The sequence below is a fragment of the Plasmodium berghei genome, assembly GCF_900002375.2.
Source record: "Plasmodium berghei ANKA genome assembly, chromosome: 7".
Taxonomy (NCBI): Eukaryota; Apicomplexa; class Aconoidasida; order Haemosporida; family Plasmodiidae; genus Plasmodium; species Plasmodium berghei.
Window position 1 is genome coordinate 648,109 of NC_036165.2, and position 24,929 is coordinate 673,037.

Here is a 24,929-nt window from a genome sequence, read left to right on the forward strand (position 1 = left end):
TTTTAATATATTAATATAAATATTTATGATTTCCAAAATTGTTAAGGATATATAAATAGAAAAAAAAAAAGAAGAATGCTTTTAAAGGAAATTATAATAAGGCATGATTTATATTTCTGTTATTTGTTGAAATAACTTCAAATATATATTATTCATTTATTTCTCCATATTTATTGTGTATACAATTATATATGCACATGTATGTGCTACCACAATATATTTGTATTTAATTTGATAGGTTCACTATTTTTTTTTAAATCAGATTGTTATAACGAAAATAGGGATAATATCATAGTTTTTTATTTTGCTATATATCACATATTTATATTTTATAATATTTTTACAATATTCTCTAAAAAAATTTTATCCCCATACTTTCTATTACATTTCACACACAGTAATAGCAATAGCTTTGTTTTTGTTATTTATCAATTGCATTTACTTTTTTTTATTTCATTAATTTCTATTTCCCTTATAGTTTCACTTTGGGCTAATAACAATTTAGTATTCAAAAGTTCTTTTTCTAACTCTGATATTTTATTTTGATATTTTTTATTGTTTTCATTTTGTCCATCAAATTCATTTTTATTTTTATTTTCTGAACTATCAGCTTCTTTTTTGATTTTAACTTGAACTTCCTTATTTTCTTTTATACAGTTCATTTTTAATTCTTCTATATATTGTCGAATATAAGACATATCACTAACTAATTTACTAATTGATAATATAGAAATGCTGTTCTCGTTATTTTGGTTTTCTTTTTTATTTTGTTCATCTTTTGTAATATATTCTGTTTTTATATAATCATTAGCTAACTGTAAATTATTTATTTTTATTTTATTAACACCTTCTTTGTTTATTTCGCAATTTGGATTATTTAAAATATTTCTTATATTTTCAAGAGCTATACTTAATTCATTTTTCATAAACTTATTTAAACAGTTTACATATATTTCAGATGAATAAATATTTTGTTCATCATTAATTTTAAGAGTTTTACAATAAAATAGTTCTTTTTGAAAATTCTTATTTTTGCTGACATGGTCATGTAAATTTATTTCCTTTGGGTTTTGGGTAAAATATTCATCGCATTTGTTTATAATGGTAGTGGAATTTATTTGTTTTTCTAAACAATTATCATTTTTCTTTATCTTAAAACAAGTATAGATAATATGCATTAAATCTTTTAATTCATTTAATATAAGCTTTAAATAATCACAATGTTCTTTAAAAGCATATACATGTGCATTCATATCTTTTAATAAATCTTTTTCATTTTCAATATTTGTTTTTTCTATAAAATTTACATTATTTTTATCATTGTAGTTTATTTTGGGTATAAATTCAGGGAGTTCCTTTTTATTTAATTTGTCTTTTTCGATATTTATATCCCAAAATGTCTTATCCGCTTGGATAGCTTTATTATTCTCATTTTCTAATTGTGTGTTACTATTTATTTCTTCAAAATAGTAGTTCATATTCTTAATAAATTCCGAATTATTTATTGCCTTGTTCATATTTTCAATGATTACTTGTGGTTCTAAATCATAATTTGATTTATTATTTTTTTGAATTATTTTTGATGCTTGAAATATATTCCCATTGTTGTTTTTTCTACATTTTTGAATTTCTTCGTTTTCAGAATATTTACTTTCATAGTGTATAGATTCTTTTCTAATATTGTTTATATCTTTTCCTTCAAAGTTTTCTGATTCATATTCCTTATAATATGTTACTTTTGAACGATTATTTTTTTTAAGTTTATTTAATGAAGTAACTATTGAAAACTTTAAATTCTTAATGTCTTTATCTTCTCCACAAATTAATGGGTACATTTCGCAATTGTTTACTATTTTGTTTTCATTCTTATTACAAAATATATCTATATTATTATTTTGACAATTCATACCGATTTTATTTTTCCAACCCAATTCGTTACTATTTATGTTTTGTTTCCATTTAGGAACGATATAAGAATTTCCCTCATAATTATCTCCTTTTTCATATTGCATATTTTATTTAATTGTACTGATATAATTTGATCAAAATATTATTTTCGAATTTTTGTATAATTTAAACATTACATATATGTTTTTATAAAACTTTATTTCTTCATAAACCATTTTATTTTTCTTTTGAAGTTGTTTCCCCTTTTTTATCCCTTTTGTTTTTTTAATTAAAAAAATAGCATGTTTTTTTACAGGGAAATATATTTTCTTACATTTTAATTTTTATTATTTTTTTAAATACATTATGGAAACAATAATAATACTTTTTGTTTATTTTTAATAGTTAAATATGGTGGTAATTTCTTTATTTTTCTATGCATATACTTATTTGCTTATCTTAATAATACGTATCATTGAATGCAATATATAAAATTCAGCAACTTTAAATGGATGAAATCGAGATATAAGAATTCGTTTCTTTTTGTCTACACACATCTATTCATTATTTTTTCCCAATTTTTTATTTGTATCGATAATGGTAGTATTTTAAAATATTTTTTTTTATCATGTACATATATTTTTTAATTTATTTTTTATTATTATATTCATAGACAAAAGTTATTATCATATAAATTATTCAAATACTAATAATATACAACCAATAACATTATAGTAAAGAGTCTATAATTGTTGTGAATACTTCGAAAAATATATAGGATGTATATGTAAAAAATGTTAAATATTCTTAAAAAAAAATTAAAATTAAATTGCAAAAAAAAATAGCCAAATACAATGTTATATTTTTCGAATAATTATGAACTGTCCATAATAAAAACTATACATTTTTTTGTCGTAACTTTTCTTGATCATAAAAATAACCATTCGTTATATATATATATATATAAATAAAAAAATTCGCAAAAAATGATGGTTTGTTTTCATTTTTACTTGGCTAAAAATAAATTAAGTATCACAACATTCGAAATTGTAGAAATTGCAAAGATTACAAATTTTTTTTTCGAGAATTTGCTTCATGAAGTTGACAATGCAATAATCTCAAATGTGTTAATAACAAAAAAAGGGAAAAGTGTGTGTACATGTATATATAGCTAATATAATTATAAATGAACCTTTTTATTAAGCATAAATAAAAAAAGATAGCTATAACTCCTTAAGACAAAATATAAATGTATATGTTTCTTAAAGCGTTACGATTGTAGTTATCATAATGTTTTTAGAATCTTTATCATCTTTTAAAATTAAAAACGTGATATTTTTCTTGAGTGCATTCATTTCGTAAGGAATGTGATTATTGTATAAAAAGTAGAACTAGAACATGAGGGATAATTATTGTTTTTCATTTTGGTTTCGATTTGGTAATTAAAAAATTATAAAACTAACAAAATGAATAAAAATTGTGCATGGTATTGATGTAATGACAACATTAACAGTGGTAGTGAACATGTATAAAAAAAATAAATACAATTTTTACAATTAAAAGACATATATATTAAACAAAATAATATAAATAAATAATAATAATGTATAAAAAGTATTTAGAGTCTTTAATAGGGGAAGAAAAATTTGGAAATAAAACAAAAGTTAACTAAACGCATAACCAATAGATTTATCTTTGTACCTATCTATATTCATGTTATATTATATATATGTTGTAGTTGCACCGAAATAAAGAATAATATGTATAGGTATGCATATATAAATTTTTCTATATATTTCTTAAAATTTTTTTTATTATTTTTTCCCTGAACAAACCATAATAAAAATTGCATTCGTGTGATATTTTAATCCATATAAAATAATTTTTTTTATCTTAAAGATATAAAATATTTTTGGAGTATCTTTTTTAATACTTTAAAATTTTATTTATTTTTTAAAACAAACGAAAATGATAAGCAAAAGAGAGTGTTTGTTAGTGTAGGGTAACTATAAATATGTAAATATTTTATCCATTCAGAAAAATATATCTTTCTATATATTATATAGCCGATGCTAATATCAATGCATAATTAATTGAAAAAAAAAATATATATATATAAATCGAAAAAATGAGGAAAGCTTCAAAAGATTGTACATGAAAATTTTTAAGCTATACAGAAAAGATATATATATACTTAAAGGGATAATATGCATTTCAAGTGTACAGCAATATTATATATTATAATATATTTACTTAATTTTGGCGTTTTCAATAATTTACAATTTATCATTATAATTAACGGTAAGAAAGTTGTAAGGACAAAAGGAAATATATATAATGAAAGAACAAAAAATATAAATAAGCGTACACATACGAAGAAAGAAAAAAATAGATGGTTACCGTTTTTTTTATTCAACAAAGCTCGATATATTAATGATAGGGTTATAAAAAAAAAAAAAAAATTTCATGCACATAGTGCACCAAATGAAAATAATAATTATAAAGAATCAAATAATTCTCATATTTACCAAATAAGAAAAGAAATATTATCATCCCCTGGAAATATAAAAAGTATTATTGAAAAGCATGTTATTAACAAGGTTTTGCATGGAAATATAAATAAATACAATAGCTTTTCATATATATGTAACATTGATGAAATATATGAACAAGTCACCAAATTATATGAAATTTATGAACAATGTAATAAATTGCCCTTAAAATTACCAAAATTATTTGGTCTTCCTATTGCTTTAAAAGACAACATAATAACAAAAGGTATTCCGACAACAGCAGGAAGTAAAATATTATCAAATTATAAAAGTTCTTATGATAGTACAGTTGTAAAAAAATTAAAGAAACATGGAGCAATTATTATTGGGAAAACGCGTTTAGATGAATTTGCAATGGGATCATGCACAGGTAATGTAAAAAATCCATTTAATGAAAAGTATTTATCATGTGGTGGGTCATCTGGTGGTTCAGCTAGCTGTGTTGGATCAAAAATTCTGAACTGTTCAGTAAATACAGATACAGGAGGATCAATCCGAACACCTGCTGCATTGTGTGGATGTATAGGATTAAAACCTACTTATGGGAGAATAAGTAGATATGGTATTATACCATATAATGAAGAAACCGATGTAGTAGGTTTAATAGTTAATAACGTCTATGATTGTAGTATATTATTAGATTGCTTATCTGGATATGACAAAAATGATTTAAAAAGTGTGCACACAAAAAAAAAAAAATATTATTTTTTATTAAAAAAATATGAACAGTCAGAAATATTTAAAAGCGAAAAGCCATTAAAAAATATGAAATTTGGATATTTAAGTAAAGATCTATTAAAGAGATATTTTGTTGATGATGTTGTGTGTGATCATTATGATATGGTAATGAAAAATATTAAAGACATGGGGGGAATATTAATAAATACAAATATATACAAATTGGTTGAGTATTGTTATATATATTATATGTATTCAATGATAGTAGCAAATAGTAATATAGCAAGAATGAATGGAATTAATTATAATATTCCTAATATAAATAATGAAAATAATTTCATTACAAAATTACGATCAAATTTAATAGATGAAAATGTTTTAGCACGAATAATTGGAGGTTCAATTATATCTTCATATTTCGAAAAAAATAACAAAAAAATAAATTTCCGTCGCGTCTTTTTAGTAATAAAAAATAAATTGATTTCGCGTTTAAACAAAATTTTTGAACATGTTAATTTTATTTTATTACCATCATTACCTAGATCGAATAATATAAAGGAAGATTGTAATATGGATATTTCTTTATCATTTGAAAAATATTTAAAAAATAAAACAAATTTGGAAAAAAAATATTTTGATAATATTAATATGAACAACGACAATAATAATAAAAATTATTTCTGTATAGAAAATGACAATATAAGTAATAAGTATATGTACAATAAATATATGAGAGAAATATTTTTGGTTATATCTTCTATTACAGGATTTCCGAGTATCGTTATTCCAACAGGGGAATTTACTAAAAATTTGAATGAACCTCAATCTTTTCAGTTACTAAATTCGAAATTGAATGAGCATGAGTTGTTAAAAGTTGCCTTAGCATACAAGGATAAGATGTATGTTAATAAAAAATTGGTTCACAATTTGGAAAATAAGGCTAGTTAAATAAGTTTAAAAAAACGAAAAAAATTAGTAAAGTTGCGATTACACATTTGCTGCGTTTTTTTCTGGTGAAAAATTAGCTAAAAAAGGGGAATAATAAGGTGAATAAAAAAGTGAATAACAAACGGGGGATAAATTTGAAACAATCAAAAAGAAGAAAGAGGTAATTGCATATAACTATTACCATTGCTATTGGCTACTAATAATAGTAACATTGAAACAAATGAACAGAAACCACTCAATATAATACTAAAAAAAATTATTATTCCCTGGTTTAAAACATACAAAAATAATAAAATGGCAAACTAAAAAGGCCTATCTATGCATTATTGTTTAGTGTTTTTTTTTTTTTAGTATATGCTTAGATTAGTATTAGCTGTATTTTTTCCCAATTTTTTTGGAAACACATATAAATATATATATGCATATATATGGGTGTCCTATTACTAAAATAATTCATCTTCTTTTAAAATGAGAAACTTGTTTGTATTAATTAACTGTGTATTTAAATTATTTTTATCTTCAGAAGTATTACATTCTTCTGTTCTTTCATTTTGAAAGCTTTGGTTTCCTTTTCCTTTCCCTTCTTTTGCATGTATAGAATTTGTTATACTATCTTTGTCACTTTCTGTATGCTTAAATTTATCGGTAGATGACTCTTTATTATTATCATTTTGGGTTGTTAATGTATTTATGTTTTCCAGTTTATTTTTTTTTTTTTGATTTCTTAATTCTTTAATTTTTTGTTTTTTAATCAATCTTTTATTTCCTTTTTTTAGACGTTTTTTCTCCATATATTCAATTTTTTCATTTCTTTTTTGCTGAAATATTTGGTTTTCAGTATATTCTTTCCATTTTTTTTCTATCAATTCCAATCGTTCATTTTCTTGGTTTCTTTGCTTTCTATAAAGATCAAAGTAGTCACTTCCTGCCCCAGCACTGCTACCCCATACATTAGGAACTTTTTCTATTTGGACTTTTTTTTTTTCATCTTTATTAATTTCTTCAATTTTGTTCACGGGGATTTTTATTACCCTCCCATCTGACAACATAATCTCATCATCCAATGTTTTTAAATCCATTTTTTGCTTTTAATCCTTTTTTTCGATTTTTTTATAAAAGGGACAGTTTGGAGAATGGCGACGCTTTATGACATATCGTTTAATCTTGATCCTAGCTGGAGTAGCAAACTAATAAATTATTTTTTTAATAAATTCTGGATATATATAATTATATATTATTCATCAATTGTTTTGCATAAATTTTATTACACTTTTAAAATTTTTATGCATTCTATTTATTTTATTTTTCGAAATGGAAAGAAATTAAAAAAAATTCAATTCAGCGACGAAAAAATTTTCCTATTATATGCCCAATCGAAGAATTGCAAATCGCCCATTTTTTTGTGGGGAAAAATATTGACGCTTAGTAAAAACTAAAACAATTTTTATTTTTAAAAAGGTTATTATAAATGACATGGCTAATCTTAGATAAAAAAAATTATAAAATAAAAGAAAAGCAAATAAAGAAAAAAGGCAAATAAAGAAACTGAGCGAAAAAACAGCATTTAAAAGGTAATGCCATAAAGGGACAGAAGATTAGCCAAGCTGAATTAATTATATGTCATAAAAAAATGACATACTAATAAAGCCATTTTGATGATTAAAAAATAAGAGAAAAATTTAATACAGTTTTTTTTTGTGTAACTTCCTATTGTACCACACTATGAATAACACCATCTTGTTCCGACAAACCTAACTTGTTCAAAATTACAGATTTAAAGTAAATATATAAACTTTTATCAAACAAAACATCATCTAATAATTTGAATGTATGGTTAATCTGATTATATGTTAATAAAATTTGTTTTAAGTTTTCAATGATTCCAGTCTTTGCTATTAGAATATTATTATTTCCGTTTATTTTAATACCTATTTGATAACTACGTAAACTAAGCTCAACTAACAAAATAATATTTATAACATCATCTGTTGTAACTATACTATTGTACATTAATTTAGAATGAGCTTCGCTCAATCTGATCAGACTTTCTAACGAACGAATGGTTGTTCCATTATCTCCATTATTATGTTTTCTTAAATGTGAATAATATGTTATTAAAATTAATTTTGAACTTTTTGTGAAATTTGGAAAAAAATTATTTTTTAAATAATATATGTACTCTTTTAATTTTTCGCTAGGCCACGTTATTTTTTTTTTTTTAGTATCGGAAAATTTTCTTACTTGTTCAGAATATTTTCCCTCTGAATTTGCATATTTGGCTAGCTCATCATTTTCATTATTTTCTAAGTGTATTATTTTTGCATCATTCACTGTCTCTTGATCTTCTCTTGGTTTCTCCTTGTTATGTTCATTTTTATTTTCCAAATTTATTTCATCCTCACCCTGACGCAAAACACAATCAGCAACTCGTGCATCTGTTTCATCATTGTCTTCTGTTATAACTACTAAATCGAATCTACTTAGTAAAGCATATGAAAGGTTTATAATAAGTACTTGATCTTGGCATTTATCTATAGTTCCGTTCATATTTTTATGTATTTCAAAATTTGATGCACCGATAATAGTGCACCTGCAATTTAATTTGTCTACTATACCAGCTTTTGCTATAGATATAGACAATTGTTCCATGGCTTCATGTATAGCATTTTTATTTTCCGTTTTCATTAAACAAAATTCATCAATACAACATACGCCATTATCTGCTAAAACTAGTGCACCACTTTCCAACATAAAGTTGTTTCCTTCTTTTATTGCTGCACATGTTAAACCAGCTGTTGTGCAAAACATTCCAGATACATTAGTGCATATATTTGTTAAATTTTTTATTTCTTTTAACAATTGTGATTTTCCTGTTCCTGGATTTCCAACTAATAGCAAATGGCATAATGACCTTTTATGATAATTATCTACAGAAATTTGATTTATCATTTTTTTCGACCTTTTTCCCCCTTTTCTCTTCAAACTATCATAAAGTACATTATTTTTTTTTTTTTTTTTTTTTCCTTCATTTTGTCTCATATATATATTATCATCATTTGAAAATGTAGCATTTGAATCTTGCTCATTCTCGAACCCCTTCTTCCGTTTTGTCATGTTATCATTCAAATTACTATCTTCACTTTCATCATTTTCTTCACTTCTATTGAAATATTTTTTCCAACGATTGTTTTCAGCGTAAAATGAGTCAAACTCATTTATTTTGTTTCCTCCTATCAAAACAAGTAATACTGACAATTTAGATATTTTACAATTGTATAAATTAGGGCATACACTCTCACATATATTCTTTTTTCCTTCAATTTTATTATCTTTAAAGGCAAACCAATATTTTTCAAAAATATTTATTTCATGTTCCATTTCTCTATTTTGGAAACTCATTCCTGTAATATGCGTATTTCTTACAAGCGTTGAACCATTTATATTCGAAATGATATCATTTCGATAATTATCTGTTTGTAATTTTTGTCCACAGTTATTTTTTTCTAATAGAATACTCTGAATAGCATTGTTTTGGTCTAGACGTTTCCATTTTGCACAGGTTTCAGATTCATCAATAAGGCTATGTACACTTTTTGTAAAATCATTATCTATTAATATTTCATTGCCCTTTGAATTTCCCAATTTATTAACTTCAATATTGTTAGCTTCGATGAATAATTCTGTATCACATCTAATATCTTTATACAGTCTTTTCCATCGCCTTAGAATTATTCCATTTATTATTACTTTTTTTCCAGGATAATACTTTCCTACCAAATTTTCTAATACCACTACGGTTATTGAAAATGGAATATTTGCATTGCTTGTTTCTTTTATTTTTATTTCTTGGTAATCGACTCTTTGAACTTCATTTTCTAAAAATTCAAAGTTGGTTTTGTTGCAAATCTTTTGAGATACAATCCCGGGTTTAATATTATTATTATTATTATTATCCATACTATTTTTTCGTATCTTGAATTTCATGCTGTATTTATTCTTATTGTAATTACTTTCCTTTGCTACCCATTTCCCCCCTCCTTTGCCAATTACTTTATCTTTTTTTTTTCCTTTGAAAATATTTTTATATAGCATAATATCTACTTTATTAGGATCGCTATTTGTATTTATAATATTTTGACACTTGATAACCGGTTGAGTATTATAGTATAATTCAGGTATGGCTTTTTTTTTAATAATATGATCACAGCTCATGCATCTATATTTTTTATATTCTTCTAAAATTTTTTTTTCTCCAACTCTTGTTATTATACCTTCTGTACTTATAAATTTGCCAATATATTTATTACTTTCTATTTCTTGCAAATTATTTATGTGCATATTATGTAAAAATGGAACATTTACAATTCGACATTTCAATTTTATATTATGCTTATCAAATATTATTTTTAAGCAATTATTTATTTTTGATTTTATATTATTGTCTGTTAAAAATTCATAACTTTTATAAGAATGTAAAATACCTTTCATTAAACAGGCACTATATAAATCTATTTCCTCCATTACTTTCTTATCTTTGTTAAATTCATAATCTATAAAATCGTAAAAGTGTATCCCTTTTTTTTCATCTCCTTCGGGTTGTTTGGATTTTTCCAGTTTGCCATCATTTAACTGATCACTATCATTATCACTAGACTTAGATTGATTTAATTTTTGACTTAAACTGGTGAATGCTTCTTCCTTTTGGCTTTCTCTGTCTTCGTTATATGTATTTGTTTCTTTTTCCGAAATGGTCATATCATTTTCAGCCACTCTAATAAGGTTGTCTATAGAATTGGAATTTCCGTTTTTAATCATTTCATTGTTTTGATCAGGTTCGTCAAATTTATAATTTTCTAAATTATTTTCTTTATAATGTTGTTTCTTTTGGTTTTTTTTAGGCGTATTCCTTCTCATAATTTCTTCATTTCGAAGGACTTCAAAATAGCAACTCAAAAAAACGAGTCTAAAGAAGAATGGAGTGGAATAGTTATTTATAACATCAATAAATTTATGAAAATTATTTTGAATATAATAAATTAATTTATTTTCCCCATATTCAATTGCGTCATATGTATCAAAATAAAAATTGTATATATGGTCATTTCTGTCTTCTACAATTTTTTCTACATTAAAAAATTCAATATCCTCTAATTTACTAATATAATTAAGAGCTATGGCTTTTATTTGTTCATAATATTTCTTATTTTTTAAAAATAGTTTTATTAATATATTATTATAAAATTTCACATTTTCTACAGTCTCTTCTCTGTTGGTAATATCACCATCTTCTTCGCTGCTACCACCATAATCAGTGTCGCTAAAAATACTAGAGTCTGAGCTCGAGAGTGACATAACTGCTGGTATGAACGGTAAATGAACATGTGTATGTGCGAGTGTATATTTATATGGGGATATGGTTAAAGTTGATAACAACCGTTCGCATATGGTTGGAAAAATAAGCAAAATTAGATCAAATAATAACTTAAAATATGTATATGGAAATCTTTGTTTCAACAAAAAATAAAAAACGATAAACCGGCATCATTGAAAATTTCAAAACAAGCAATAACCACACAAATGAAAACAAAATTTTGGTATGTATGCTTCAGTTTTTTTTCATGTTTCTTTTTATAGGCATTTTGTGTATTTTTTACAAATTGTTTTTTGTATATTTTCGGAAAACTATTAAATTGACATATGCGGGTATTCCTCAAAAGGAATAAAACCAAATATAATTTTAATTAATTATAATATTGTAAAATAGCCAAAAAATGCATAATAATATATAATGTGAACTGTTTTTATTTCATTATTATATTTTTTTTAACTAGCCATAATAGAATATATTTGTTCATATTGTTATAATTTTTCTTAAATTTCTGCTTATTTCTTAAAAAAGGTATTATGTGTGTAAGTGTAGACGAATATGTTATTTATTGTCGACTACTTTTCACATGAACATAGCAAAATAAGATATCTTTAAAAAAAATAATAAGCTAGTTTTATGAACAAGTCATAAAAAAAAATAATAATAATAAACAGTACAAAACAGCTATCTCTATAAAATTGAAACATTAAAATAGCATAAAAACCTGACCAGTGAATTAAACAGAACATCCTTAATATATATCATTGGAATGTGGAGAAAAATGAAAAATTGAGTCATGTCATTATACACACATAATTATATATGCATATATATATTTTTTATTAAATAAATATATATAATAGCATATTGGTAAAACTATTATTTTTATGTCATATGTTTCCAAGTAGTGTATTTTAATATATAAAACAATGCTTATATGATATATTTTGTATGAAGTAGGTTTATTTTCGCGTATGTGGAATGCAGTCATAGCGGTAAAAAAAAATAAATGTCAGTAGCGCTACAGAGAAAATGAGCCCGATGTGTTGATATATATTATGGTAAAAGCTTTGAATTATTTTGAAAAAAAATAATAAAATGAACGAGTAAATTATAATACAAAAAAGGAAGGAAAACCATGGAAGAAAATGAAAATAAAAATAAAATATGATATTAAGAATGTATAACTATGGTGTATGGATTATATAATACACATTAATATATGAAAATATTCATTATACAACTATATTATTATTATATAATAAAAGATAGATTCCTTTATGAGCTAAATTGTAATTGCGTTTTATTTTTGTAACATAAATTTTTTTTAAGTATAAATATATATTTTGTGCTTTTACGCATATATATTAATGGCCTTCCAATTATTCTAGGATTTATTTAAAAAAACCTTGGACTTATAATATTTTCTTTTATTTTTTTTCCTTTTTACTTAATTTTTGAGATGTTTATTTCCATACAAATATGTCACAGATATAGCCTTTGTGTATTTTTACACGTTTATTTTTGTTTTGGGAATTTATTTCTTAAATAAGTTTTTTTGGTGCACTCTTATTTTGTGAATAGTAATATTTTACTATACAATTCAATTTTAAATAAATGCATAATGTACATAGTGGATATATATGTGTATAATATGCATGGCTGCTCACTAAAGTCACAAGAACATATCCATCTAATATGCGCGTATATTTATAAGTATTATTAATATATATATTTTTTGGTGTGCATTTTTTCGTGTTTTGTTGCAAGTGTAACAAGTGTTTTACATATTTATATTGTATGTTATTAACTAAATGTAAGCAAGCATTTATTTTTTTTATTAGCATTATTATTATATATTTTTTTTGTTAACAAAACAAGGAGCTTAATATTCTACAAACCCAAACTGTAGTACACACATGCATATAGTTTGTGTTCGTTCCTCTATATATAGTAATGTAAACTAAACAGAAGTTTATACATGCACATATTAATGTTATGAGTCATTTATCAGGTTATTTATGTATTTGGATATTTATGGCTAAGGAAATTTCGTATAAACCCAATTAGTGTGTAATTTTAAAGGGATATTTGTATTGTAAATATAGAGAATAACTCGGAGCATATTTTAAGTGTCTATATGCATATATTTTTAGAATAAATAATTTTTGTAAAAATGAAAAGCGAGATAAATAATATAGATAATGTCCAAGAAAGCAAATATGAGGATATGGATAGGGACTATTATAACTGTATAAAGAATTGCGCAGCAGATTTACAAAATTTATCATTAAATTTTTTTCCGTCAATTAATGCATATGCATGTATTCCAAAACTGAATGCTATAAATTCGATTACCTTTCATCCTTGTATATCAACTAAAGATTATTTTAATAATACCTATTCTTTTAAGCCTTTATTTACCCACCATTTTTTTAGCGACAGTGAGCAGGTAATTTTTCACAAAGTGCTTTTTGTTAAATGTCTTTTCTTTGGAATGAATTTATATTGGGATGTTCATTATTCTTCTTGATCCATATATGATTATTTGTTTACAGTTTTGTTTTTTTTTTATTTTTTTATTTGTTAGATAATTGGGTTCGAATCGTTGAAAATCGACTTTTATTATACATGTGATTGTTATGAAGTATACATGAAATTGAGTGGTTCAATATCTGACCAATATGAAAATTCTAATTATATTATGTTATTACTTTTGCAAAGTTTGTATATCACTACCCCTTATCCGGGGGGGTTTGTTGAATCTGAAGAAGATTTTTTAAAAATTTTAAAAAGAAACGAGATAAAACAGGATAAAAATAAACATAAAAAATCTAGAAATATAAAAGACAAACATTATAAAAATATCATAAATAGAAATAATTATATTCCTCCTGGTTTTGTAATATATGAAAAAAAACTTAGTGAAAAAATATATTTGCAAATAAGAAAATGTGGATTTTCACAAACATATTTTAAATCAAAAAATAAAAACAATAATAGATTGGATAAATCTGGAACTACACATGATTCTTTTTGTAACAATACTGATATTTTACTTCGAGCAAGTAATAATATAAATAATATGAATATTGATAATCCTATTAAATTAGACAAATCGGAATTGAATATGGTTCATAATAATATGAATAAAATTTCAAATAATGAAAGTATTTCTAATAGTACATGTAAAAATTCTAGTAACAATAGTAATATATGTTTGAGCAATAGCACTCGATCCATTGAAAATGAAAAAATCGACGAAGAAGAAAAAAATAATGTTAAACAAAATGGAAATATCGAATTAAATGATAAAGATAGTGAAAATAAATTTTTAGAAGAAGATATAAAAAATCGAGAAATTGATATTGATAATAAAAAAGGGAAAAAGAAATTTACAAAATATGTTACAGAAAAAGATTTATCAAAACTATATAAAGAATATTTAAACATCATAAATGATAAGAAAAAAAAAGATACAACTTTAAAGGATGTGAAGGAAAAATCGAACAATCTTGAAAAAATAAATGAATCTGAAATGGGATTGAATGAAAATATGGAAAATGTTGAAAAACAAGAAGAAGGTAAAGAATCTATTATTGAAAGTAAAATGATAAAACCAAAACAAAATGTTAAAAATGAAAAAATTAATGAGGGAATAATTGAAAAAACAGATGAAGAAAAAAAAAAAAGAAGAGGAGCAATAGAAGATAAATATAATAAATATGATTATACAATAAAAGCAAATTTTGAATTATTACATCGAAAAGTAGAATGGTTTTATCACTGGTTTATTGAAAGTGCATCTAATATTGAATATGATTGTCGATGGAATGTTATTCTTCCATATATAGTATTTAAACAGGAAAATACAAAAAGTTTTAGTGAAAATGATTTTATAGATTCTCTAAATATTTATTTAAATCGAAAAAGAGGAATTGTTGAAAACAAAGCAGGTGATAAAAACAATTGCTGTGATAATGATGAAGAAATAAAAATAAAAAATGTTGGAAAAAGAGGATTTAGTGAAATAAATTCGAACGAAAAAAAAAACAATTTGAAGAATAAACGGGTTAAAAAGGGTGAAGATAATACAGACAGAAGTGAGCAGACAAAAATTGATGAAAATAGAGATGGAATAAAAAGTAAAGATTTCAACAAATTTGAAATGGAAGAAATAGAATATGTACTTAGCCGTGAAACAGTTATGCAAGTTGTTAATGAGACGTTGAATAATAGATATGAAAAAGAGGAAGAATGTTATTACTCTTTTCATAAAAAATATGATGTTGTTTATTTATGTTCAGATTTAAAGAATGATGGAAATTTATTAATTTGTGACAAACCTGAAAATGGCGAAAATGGTAAAATAGTAAAATTCGAAGAAAATAATCCAGAATATGTAATGAATATGATTGATGCAAAAAAAAAAATAATAGTAGAGCAAACAAAAAATAAAAAAGGAAGAAGACGAAGTAATAGTGATAGTGGACAAGGAAGTAACAAAGGTGATAGTAATGAAGAAGATTCAGAATATTTATATTATTATTATTTATTTGGATTAGCAACAACATATACATTTTTTACTTTTCAATTTGATAGAAATCGAATATCACAATTCTTGATTTTTCCACCTATGCAAAATAAAGGATTAGGAATGAAAGTATTGGAAAAAATTTATCATTTATCGATTGTCAATTCTAACATAAAAGAAATTACTGTAGAAGATCCAGCAGCATCTTTTACACATTTAAGAGACATCATAACAATAAAAATATGTATTGATTTGAAAATTTTAAGTCCAACTATATTATATCCTGATGAGTATTTAAAGACAAAGAATATCGAAAAAGAACATGTAGAATTAGATAAAAAAAAATTTATAAAAGTCTGTAAAGAAACTCATAAACAGATTACACGAATGATTGAAACAATATCTTTAGCTGGTGTTTTACCTTACCCTGCTCCTTTATATATTGAAAATGAAGATAAGCATGTTCATTTTCGAAAAAAAGAGAAAAATGAAAATGTGAATATAGCAAACTCAATGGAGCATTTCGAAGCTTCAGATGCATGTAAAGATGTCCGAATAAAAATTAAAAAACGGATAAAAAGTGATTACATTGGAAATCTTATAAACAAAAATACCAACTGTATGTCTAGTGATGTTTTCCGAGATTATGTATGATTAAAAATAAATATCAAATTGACTTTGTATTTATGAATATATGCACAATTTTAATGATTAAATTTTTTTTTTTTTTTTCAATTTTATTAATTTTGTAAATTCTAGGTAAAGGAAGAGCTAAATAATTTGTGGAAGAAACAGTGTAAAGTATATTACAGGTAACTCTGAAATAAAAAAAAATAAAAAAAAAAAAATTTTTTTTTCGAAAATATAAAATAGGTGATATTATTAATCAATCGGGTCAATAGCTTTTAATGTGCATAATTATTTTTTTAATGTTTTTAGTGTTTTTAATTTTAATGTTTTTAATTTTTAAATTTTTGGCTGCGCAGAACCATCAAAAAGTTGAGGTCATTATACCCACTTTAATAAGAAACAAGTTGTAAGTTCGATAGAAATAAGTTTTGACATTTTTGGAATTTACAATTTTAACAATTTGGATTCATATTAAAAAGTGAATATGAATGGAATGGAAATATATTGTGTGTAAACAGAAACTTTTTTCATGATAACCTTTACAGAAAAAAAAAAATAGAACATACAGATACATAAAGATAACATAGATGTGTTTATTTGTTAACGAGGAAATGGATAAAAAAAAATAAGATGAATGAAATTCATTTTTTTGAAAAATGGAAAAATTCATTTTGTCTGTTTCTACATAATATATTGTCATAATAAGTTTGTCTTTTTTTTTTTTTTTTTTTTTTAAAACTTGAGTATTATGAACTAGATGAATAATTTTCGTCATAATCATTTTGAGGGTTAATAGAAGGTTCGTCTTGAATTGTCATATATATATTATTAAAATCTTCATCGTTTTGATTTTTATATTTTGGCTTAGTTATACAAGATATAAATAATATCCTTTTAGTTTTTTTTGCAAAAAAAAAATAATTAAAACTTGAAATACTTTGTTTATCTATATATGGGTCTTTATCAGTATTATTTAAATATGTATATATATCACAAGATTTAAAATCAATTAATTCTTTTAATATTTTCCATACTTTTTTATTAAATCCTCGATATATATTTTCAACTAAATAAAATAAATTATAATTAATATTGTCTATAACATTGTGTAAATTTTTTATAGGTTTGTAATTTGAGTTGTTTAAATATTTAAATTCATAATCTGGGAAAACATAATTTAATATATTTATTATATTTGACAAAATATATGTTTTTTCTTTATTATTTAATATATCTTGAATTGTTTTTTTATTCTTAATATCACACTGTTCGCTATTGTAATGTTCGCTATTGTAATGTTCGCTATTACAATGTTCACTATTACAATGTTCACTATTACAATGTTCACTATTACAATTGTTGTTATTATACTTGTCTGTTTCAAAAAGTTCAATTGTAGCTTCGATAAACCTATCATGGGCATCTAATCTTTCTAAAATTAAATTAATGTCATTAAGGTTTTCGATATCTAAGCTTATCATTTTTTTCTTTGGTTTTTGAATTTATTGTCAGGTTTATTAATTTTACACACATTATCATGTATATAAATATATATTTTTTTTTTTTTTTCTAAATGATAAATAAATATATAGAATGAGCTAAAGGATGTATAGAAATTTATTTTTATTATACATAAAGGGATTATTAACAGATATACAAAGTTGAAAACTCGAAGCGTATCACAAAAAATGGGACGAAAAAATGGGGATAAAACAAAGTTCCTCTGCGCCTGGGCCTAGGGTTATTTATAGACAAAACAAAAAATAAAATAAAAACAAAAGAAAACAAAAAATGAATATAAAAAAGATAAATTAAATGAGCAATTGAAAGTGTCAAGATGTATACATTCAATCAACTAGGAATAAAAATATTTAAAAAAAAATAGTAATGACAATAAATAATATATTAAAAAATTGTAAGGCTTTTAATATATGTTTAAAAAAATCTAAAACATTTGAACTTATGATATATAATCAAAAAAAGTATATCGAGGGAAAAACTTATTATTAAAAAGTTTAAGAAAATGTATATACATAGTGAGTGTCAATTTGATAAATAACTATAACCCCATTCAATATTAAAGTTATTGTTTTGTAAATACTTACATATTTTCTAGCATAATATCAAACTGCTATTTGAATATTGTATATCTATCAATAAATATATATATATATATTAACGAAAGGATAGACACGGAACCACATTAATAAATAAGTAAATAGATGAATAAATAGATGAATAAATAGATGAATAAATGGATGAATAAGTAAATGCTTTATTATTACAAAGGTAGTTTCCGTATATTCATAAAATGAGGAACTATAATATATCTGCTTAATTGTAATAATAAAAAATAAATGTGTGTATATTTGCTATAAAATTTGAAAAAAATATTTTTTGCATATTCATAAAATATTCTTAATAATATATTTCTTTTTTATATTTCTGTTCCCAATACAAAAAAAAATAAACGATTTTTTTACATTCTAACAAAACATTCTTTAAAATAAAGGAATGGAAATTTAGTATAAAAAAAAATTAGAATAATCAAAAAAATATATTTGTATATATATATATATGGAAATTTTATGAATTAAAACATAAAAAATAATTTAGGAACTAAAACATATTTTTCGATGCTTTTATTTTAATTATATATAAATTTTTATGGCAAAAAAAAAGAAAGCTTCTTTTATCGGGGCATGCAAACAATGATATATATTTGTTAACAACAAATATGTGTTAGTACCCAATTATATTATCAATGCATATTATATTAATTGTAATTGTTTTTAATTTATTTAATATTATAATTATTGTGTGATAAAACAACAGTATTCTTTCTATTTTTTATATGACCATATTTTATAAATAACGATAAATTAATCCGGATATTTTTTTTATTGATTACTCTTTTACTTTTCAGCTAAAGCCTTAGCGAAGTAGAAGGTACATAAAGTGAAGTAGAAGGTACATAAAGTGAAGTAGAAGGTACATAAAGTGAAGTAGAAGGTACATAAAGTGAAGTAGAAGGTACATAAAGTGAAGTAGAAGGTACATAAAGTGAAGTAGAAGGTACATAAAGTGAAGTAGAAGGTACATAAAGTGAAGTAGAAGGTACATAAAGTGAAGTAGAAGGTACATAAAGTGAAGTAGAAGGTACATAAAGTGAAGTAGAAGGTACATAAAGTGAAGTAGAAGGTACACAAGTATAAGTATGCTATTTACAATTGAGAGGGAATAGAGAAGGATAGTTATTTTTCCTTTCGATTTTCCAAAATATCAAATTTACATTTACAAAATTTTAGCACATAAAAATATGATTATAATTGTTTATAAAATGAATAAACGTTAATACAACATACTAATATGTCACAGTCCCCCTTTTATCACTCTTTAAAAGTATATGTTAATTATGAAAATGAAAGAAGGAAAATTAGGATTTATGAATTTTGTAAAATGCTATACATCTAACAATATGTGGGGGATGAAATGTTATTTTTATAATTCAGTGGTTAAAAGGAATTTTGTTTTTTTCCCAAAAAATTATAAAAATATAATTTTAAATACTGATAAAAAAAACATATACCATTTTTATTATAGTAATGAAATAAATAAGGAAAGAAATGATTTAACAATGAGCATTGATAAAGATGATAAAAATATAGAAAAAAGAAATACCGAATTTAAGAAAAAAAATGAAATAAAATTCAAAAGTGGAAAAAGTTTTTTTCTAGGAATAATTTGTTTTGTTACATCATTATTTTTTTATTGCACACTTCAAAAGGTTCCAGAAGGATATATTTGCTTATTGGAAAATAAAAAAGATAAAACAGTTTTACCATATATATATGATGATTTAATGACATTTTTTTTCAATTCTATAAAATATAATGTTATATTTATGAGAATTATTCCTATTCATAAAAAGTATACAAATATATATGAAACATATGATAAAAAAAAAGTCCGAGTTAAATTAGAAATAAAGCTTAAACCAAAAATTCCATTCGTTCGAGAAATATATAGTTCCTTTGGTGCAAATTATAGTACACATTTTATAAAAAAAGAATTAGATATTGATATAAAAAATGTTATAAAAAATCACAAATTTGACACTTTCATAAATTCAAATAAAAATAAATCTGACCAAATTAATGAAATTGCTGCAGATGATATAATTGATGAAATTGTAGATAGATTTTATGATACTTCTATTTTTTATAAAATAGTTATACTCGATGTTTTGTTATCATTTGAGCCAATAAATGAAGAAAACTAAAATCATTTTATGTTATTATCATCATCTTAAGTATAGTATTATATAATGTTTTATTTGTTTCACTTTTTATACAATCCACAAATATGCTAATTTCGTAATGGTATGTTTTATGCTATTATTTTGTAAATTCAATAACTTTTATGTAAATTTTTTTTTTTTTTTCAAAAATCCCAAAATAGTAAATACCGTTTATCAAAGATATGCATAAAATTGTTCAAACACGTATATACCCCATACACACACAACCATATATTTACATGTTGATAAAACAACATATTTGTTTTTTTTTTTTGGTTATCATTTATTTTAATTATAATTTTAATTGTAAAATTACAAAACAAATTAATACTTTGAAATGGTTAGTTAAAAAATAAAATGTAAAATAAATCACAACTTTAAAACATACAATTAATTTTTTTGAGATTGTTTTAAAAACTAAATTAAATTTTTAAATCGAAAAAATATGCAAAAAAGTTGATTTTTAATGTTGTCTAGATCTATAGCGTTTTACATTTTAAAATTATATACATACATAATATCCAAGAAATATTTATATATTTTTTGTATAATTAATTATTATTTTATTCCTAATTGGGAAATGTTTGAAGTTATTTGATATTTAAGTAATTGTGTGTAACACATTTATTTAACTTTAGATTGTTTTCTATTTTCATTTTATCATATAGTTTTTTAATTTAAACGAATATCATTACTTTTTCGAACTTCCAAAAGTAATGGGCCACAAATAACACCTTGTTGTTGTAACTTTTGATGTGAATTATCACAATATGGGAATTTGTTAGATTTCCAACATCTACATATAGATATTTTTGTTGACGTTTTCAATGGAGGGTATACAGTTTCAACATGAACAGCTTTAAAATTTCTCATATTTAATATATCTCCTTTTTTTCGAAAAATATCGATTTGTTTTTCTTTTATCAATCCGTTTCCCATCTTTCTGATTTGTATATAAATATATATATCTATCTTTGTGTGAATATATGTATAAATGGATTATATTGCACATATGCCACTATGCTTGTTTTATTTCACTTTTTTTTTAGTTGAAAATTGTTTAACATGCTTAATAAGATTTTTGTCTGCTTGAATTGTGTGCACGATATATTTTTTCATATCAAAACTTTCTAATGCATAATTAGAAATTTGTTATATTTTATATTTTGGTTATTAATCTCATTTAAACAAATATATTTTTATAGTAATTATTTTAGGTAGCTATTTGTCTTTTTTTTTTTTTTCGAATAGCCGTTTTTTTTGACTGTGGTCATGTAGAAATACGTGTGCCTATATATTCAATATGTTGCAAAATATAAAATGGATGATTTTTTTTCGAATATTCAAACGATGAATAAGAGAAAGTATTCCTTTTAAACTTGGTAAACATAGAGTGCTATTTTAATTCATAATTCAAAAATGCGTATTGCGTGTTAGAGATAAACATAAAATGCACGCACACATATTTGCATGTACACGTGCATGTAAATAGATATATGTGTGTGCGAATATTTTGATAGTAAGCTGAAATGTAAAAGGGGATATACAATATGTATTATAATTCACTGGTATGAGGTTTTCAAATATGTATTGCATATATATGCATATTTAGTTTTGGAAAAAAAAAGAGAAAAAAAGGCACATAAATAAATTAAAATTAAAGGAATGTCACACAAATAGTGTATATACATCCTTATTAACAAACAGAGAAAAATAACTGTAAAGAAAATTGTATTATATACTATAAAAATATATGAAGGGATAGTGGTTTAAATAAAATGATTACAATATCATATTTCCTTCCCCCTTTTTAAATACAATAAAAAAAATAACACGGGAAAAAATTTGAAATGTTTTATTATTTTTTTGAAATAAATAAAAAAAAATAAAAAGAAATATTAAGAAAAAAAAAATGGGGAAAATATTGAAAATACATTACACGTGCCGTATTATTATGCATGATATATTTTAAACAATTTGTATTTTGCTGAATACTAAATTTTTTTAGTATATATGCATAATTATGCGTATGCAAATTTAATTAAACGTAACTGTAAATTTTTAAATAAAGTATATATTAGCTAAGTATAGGTAAATAAAATTTTAGTGAATAAAAAAATTAACTAAATAATAAAATAAAATGGAATGTGAACTTCTTTGCCTAATTTGACATGGTTATAATGTATATTTGCTTATTAGCAAATTTTGTAAAAAAAAATTATTATACATTTTTCCCTTGCCCCTTCATCACACCATTTTAATAATAAATACTTCTACCAATGGGAATGTTCAATTATCATAAATTTTAATAGTATAATAAAGTATATTATTTTTTTTACTTTTTTTTATGTATAGATTTTTTTTTTAAGTGATTTTATTTGTTGTAAAAAAAATAAAAAATACATATATAATTAAAATTAGCAGATTTAATAAATATATAATATTTACAACAGTGAATAAAAATGTTTATCATAAATTGGTGAGTTAAATTATAATGCGTTTATAAATGTCAAGTATAAAATCTGTGTGTACCCGTGTTTTTTTTTCTTTTTTAATCAACTTTTGTTCCTAATATATGTTTTGTACAATGCCCTGAATATTACTTGGCTAAATTATTCTTTTTATTATCACTCTCATAATTGTGCATATTATTATAATTTGTTAGGTTTCGAGACATTTTGGCCCATTTGGGGTTATCACAAAAGAGCGCTAGAATATTATTTTTGGGTAAAGCAAAAAAAAATATATATATATATATTTTTGTTCAAATACTATAAAAATTGTATTCTAAAAATATGCTATATAGTAGAAATGTTTTTTTTTTCAAATTGTACAAACGCCGGTGTGCGAATTATATCGTAATAATTTTATTGCGCTTGTTTTTATTTTATGATATTGTACATAATATATACCCATAAAAATATGCACGTGTGCAGGTAAAAATGTATTTATTTTTTTTTGGTCAGGATTGGATAATGCTGGTAAGACGACCTTATTACATATGCTTAAAGATGATAGAGTTGCTCAACATGTTCCAACTTTACATCCACATTCAGAAGAACTAGTTGTTGGAAAAATAAGATTTAAAACATTTGATTTGGGAGGTCATGAAACAGCAAGAAGGATATGGAGAGATTATTTTGCAGCAGTTGATGCAGTTGTATTTATGATTGACACAACAGATCGATCACGATTTAATGAGGCACGAGAAGAATTAAAACAATTATTAGAAACAGAAGAATTAAGTAATGTTCCATTTGTTGTGTTAGGAAACAAAATTGATAAACCTGATGCAGCAAGTGAAGATGAACTACGACAACATTTAAACTTATTTTCAAATTCAACAATTAGTAACATTAAAGGGCGTACAGGTATTAGACCTGTAGAATTATTTATGTGTAGTGTTATAAGAAGAATGGGATATGCAGCTGCCTTTAAATGGATATCTCAATTTTTAACATAAGATTATACAAATTATTATTCATTCCAAAATATATTATATATAAACAAAATACACCATTTATATGCATGCGTTCATATAAAAAAATTTGAATAATATATATATATAAAGTTATATATTATTATATGCATGTAATAAGAGGGCGATATATATTATGAAGGGGAAGCGCCTATATAAATAACATATGCCTGTTTTTTCATTTTTTCATCTTTATTATATTATTACCTTATAGTTTATCCATTTACCAAAGAATTTTTGTCTAATTTATTTCAAATCGGATGATATATTCATTATATATCTATATATATATGCGTTTTTGGTTTTTACATATATTTATGTATCTAGCGATAAAAAGAAAAATTTACTTTTGAATTAAATTGATTTTAAACTTTATTTTTAACAAACAAGTTTTTAAGTATAAAAATTGTATAAGTTGTATAAATTATGTACAGGACATGTAAAAATAGTACAAAAAACGTGTCATAAAACAAATTATAAAAATGATTAAAAATGTTTTGATAAGAAGTAAAAAGTATAAACAATTTGAAACCATTATAAAAATTGGCATTTAT

At 23.2% G+C, this 24,929-nt stretch overlaps 9 protein-coding genes across 9 annotated transcripts; 4 read left to right on the forward strand and 5 right to left on the reverse strand.

The window, feature by feature from the left end:
* Positions 1 to 428: 428 nt before the first annotated feature.
* Positions 429 to 2,012, reverse strand: PBANKA_0718000 (conserved Plasmodium protein, unknown function; the record flags this gene model as incomplete). Its single annotated transcript, XM_034564094.1, has 1 exon — positions 429 to 2,012. One exon carries the CDS (start codon positions 2,010 to 2,012, stop codon positions 429 to 431), a length of 1,584 nt encoding a protein of 527 aa, XP_034420925.1.
* A 2,082-nt stretch (positions 2,013 to 4,094) lies between these two features.
* On the forward strand, positions 4,095 to 6,065 carry PBANKA_0718100 (glutamyl-tRNA(Gln) amidotransferase subunit A; the record flags this gene model as incomplete). The annotated part of the gene is made up of 1 exon (XM_034564095.1): positions 4,095 to 6,065. One exon carries the CDS (start codon positions 4,095 to 4,097, stop codon positions 6,063 to 6,065), a length of 1,971 nt encoding a protein of 656 aa, XP_034420926.1.
* A 443-nt stretch (positions 6,066 to 6,508) lies between these two features.
* PBANKA_0718200 (conserved protein, unknown function) lies at positions 6,509 to 7,144 on the reverse strand (the record flags this gene model as incomplete). Its single annotated transcript, XM_034564096.1, has 1 exon — positions 6,509 to 7,144. One exon carries the CDS (start codon positions 7,142 to 7,144, stop codon positions 6,509 to 6,511), a length of 636 nt encoding a protein of 211 aa, XP_034420927.1.
* A 628-nt stretch (positions 7,145 to 7,772) lies between these two features.
* PBANKA_0718300 (DNA helicase MCM9, putative) lies at positions 7,773 to 11,417 on the reverse strand (the record flags this gene model as incomplete). The annotated part of the gene is made up of 1 exon (XM_034564098.1): positions 7,773 to 11,417. The coding sequence occupies one exon, from the start codon at positions 11,415 to 11,417 to the stop codon at positions 7,773 to 7,775; it is 3,645 nt and encodes a 1,214-aa protein (XP_034420928.1).
* Positions 11,418 to 13,609: 2,192 nt separating this feature from the next.
* PBANKA_0718400 (histone acetyltransferase, putative) lies at positions 13,610 to 16,990 on the forward strand (the record flags this gene model as incomplete). Its single annotated transcript, XM_034564099.1, has 4 exons — positions 13,610 to 13,885; positions 14,024 to 16,615; positions 16,727 to 16,779; positions 16,954 to 16,990. 4 exons carry the CDS (start codon positions 13,610 to 13,612, stop codon positions 16,988 to 16,990), a joined length of 2,958 nt encoding a protein of 985 aa, XP_034420929.1.
* Positions 16,991 to 17,343: 353 nt separating this feature from the next.
* On the reverse strand, positions 17,344 to 18,078 carry PBANKA_0718500 (repressor of RNA polymerase III transcription MAF1, putative; the record flags this gene model as incomplete). The annotated part of the gene is made up of 1 exon (XM_034564100.1): positions 17,344 to 18,078. The coding sequence occupies one exon, from the start codon at positions 18,076 to 18,078 to the stop codon at positions 17,344 to 17,346; it is 735 nt and encodes a 244-aa protein (XP_034420930.1).
* Positions 18,079 to 20,003: 1,925 nt separating this feature from the next.
* On the forward strand, positions 20,004 to 20,879 carry PBANKA_0718600 (prohibitin-like protein PHBL; the record flags this gene model as incomplete). The annotated part of the gene is made up of 1 exon (XM_034564101.1): positions 20,004 to 20,879. The coding sequence occupies one exon, from the start codon at positions 20,004 to 20,006 to the stop codon at positions 20,877 to 20,879; it is 876 nt and encodes a 291-aa protein (XP_034420931.1).
* A 690-nt stretch (positions 20,880 to 21,569) lies between these two features.
* Positions 21,570 to 21,836, reverse strand: PBANKA_0718700 (CDGSH iron-sulfur domain-containing protein, putative; the record flags this gene model as incomplete). The annotated part of the gene is made up of 1 exon (XM_034564102.1): positions 21,570 to 21,836. One exon carries the CDS (start codon positions 21,834 to 21,836, stop codon positions 21,570 to 21,572), a length of 267 nt encoding a protein of 88 aa, XP_034420932.1.
* A 1,523-nt stretch (positions 21,837 to 23,359) lies between these two features.
* PBANKA_0718800 (small GTP-binding protein sar1, putative) lies at positions 23,360 to 24,360 on the forward strand (the record flags this gene model as incomplete). Its single annotated transcript, XM_034564103.1, has 3 exons — positions 23,360 to 23,376; positions 23,563 to 23,624; positions 23,864 to 24,360. 3 exons carry the CDS (start codon positions 23,360 to 23,362, stop codon positions 24,358 to 24,360), a joined length of 576 nt encoding a protein of 191 aa, XP_034420933.1.
* Positions 24,361 to 24,929: the final 569 nt, after the last annotated feature.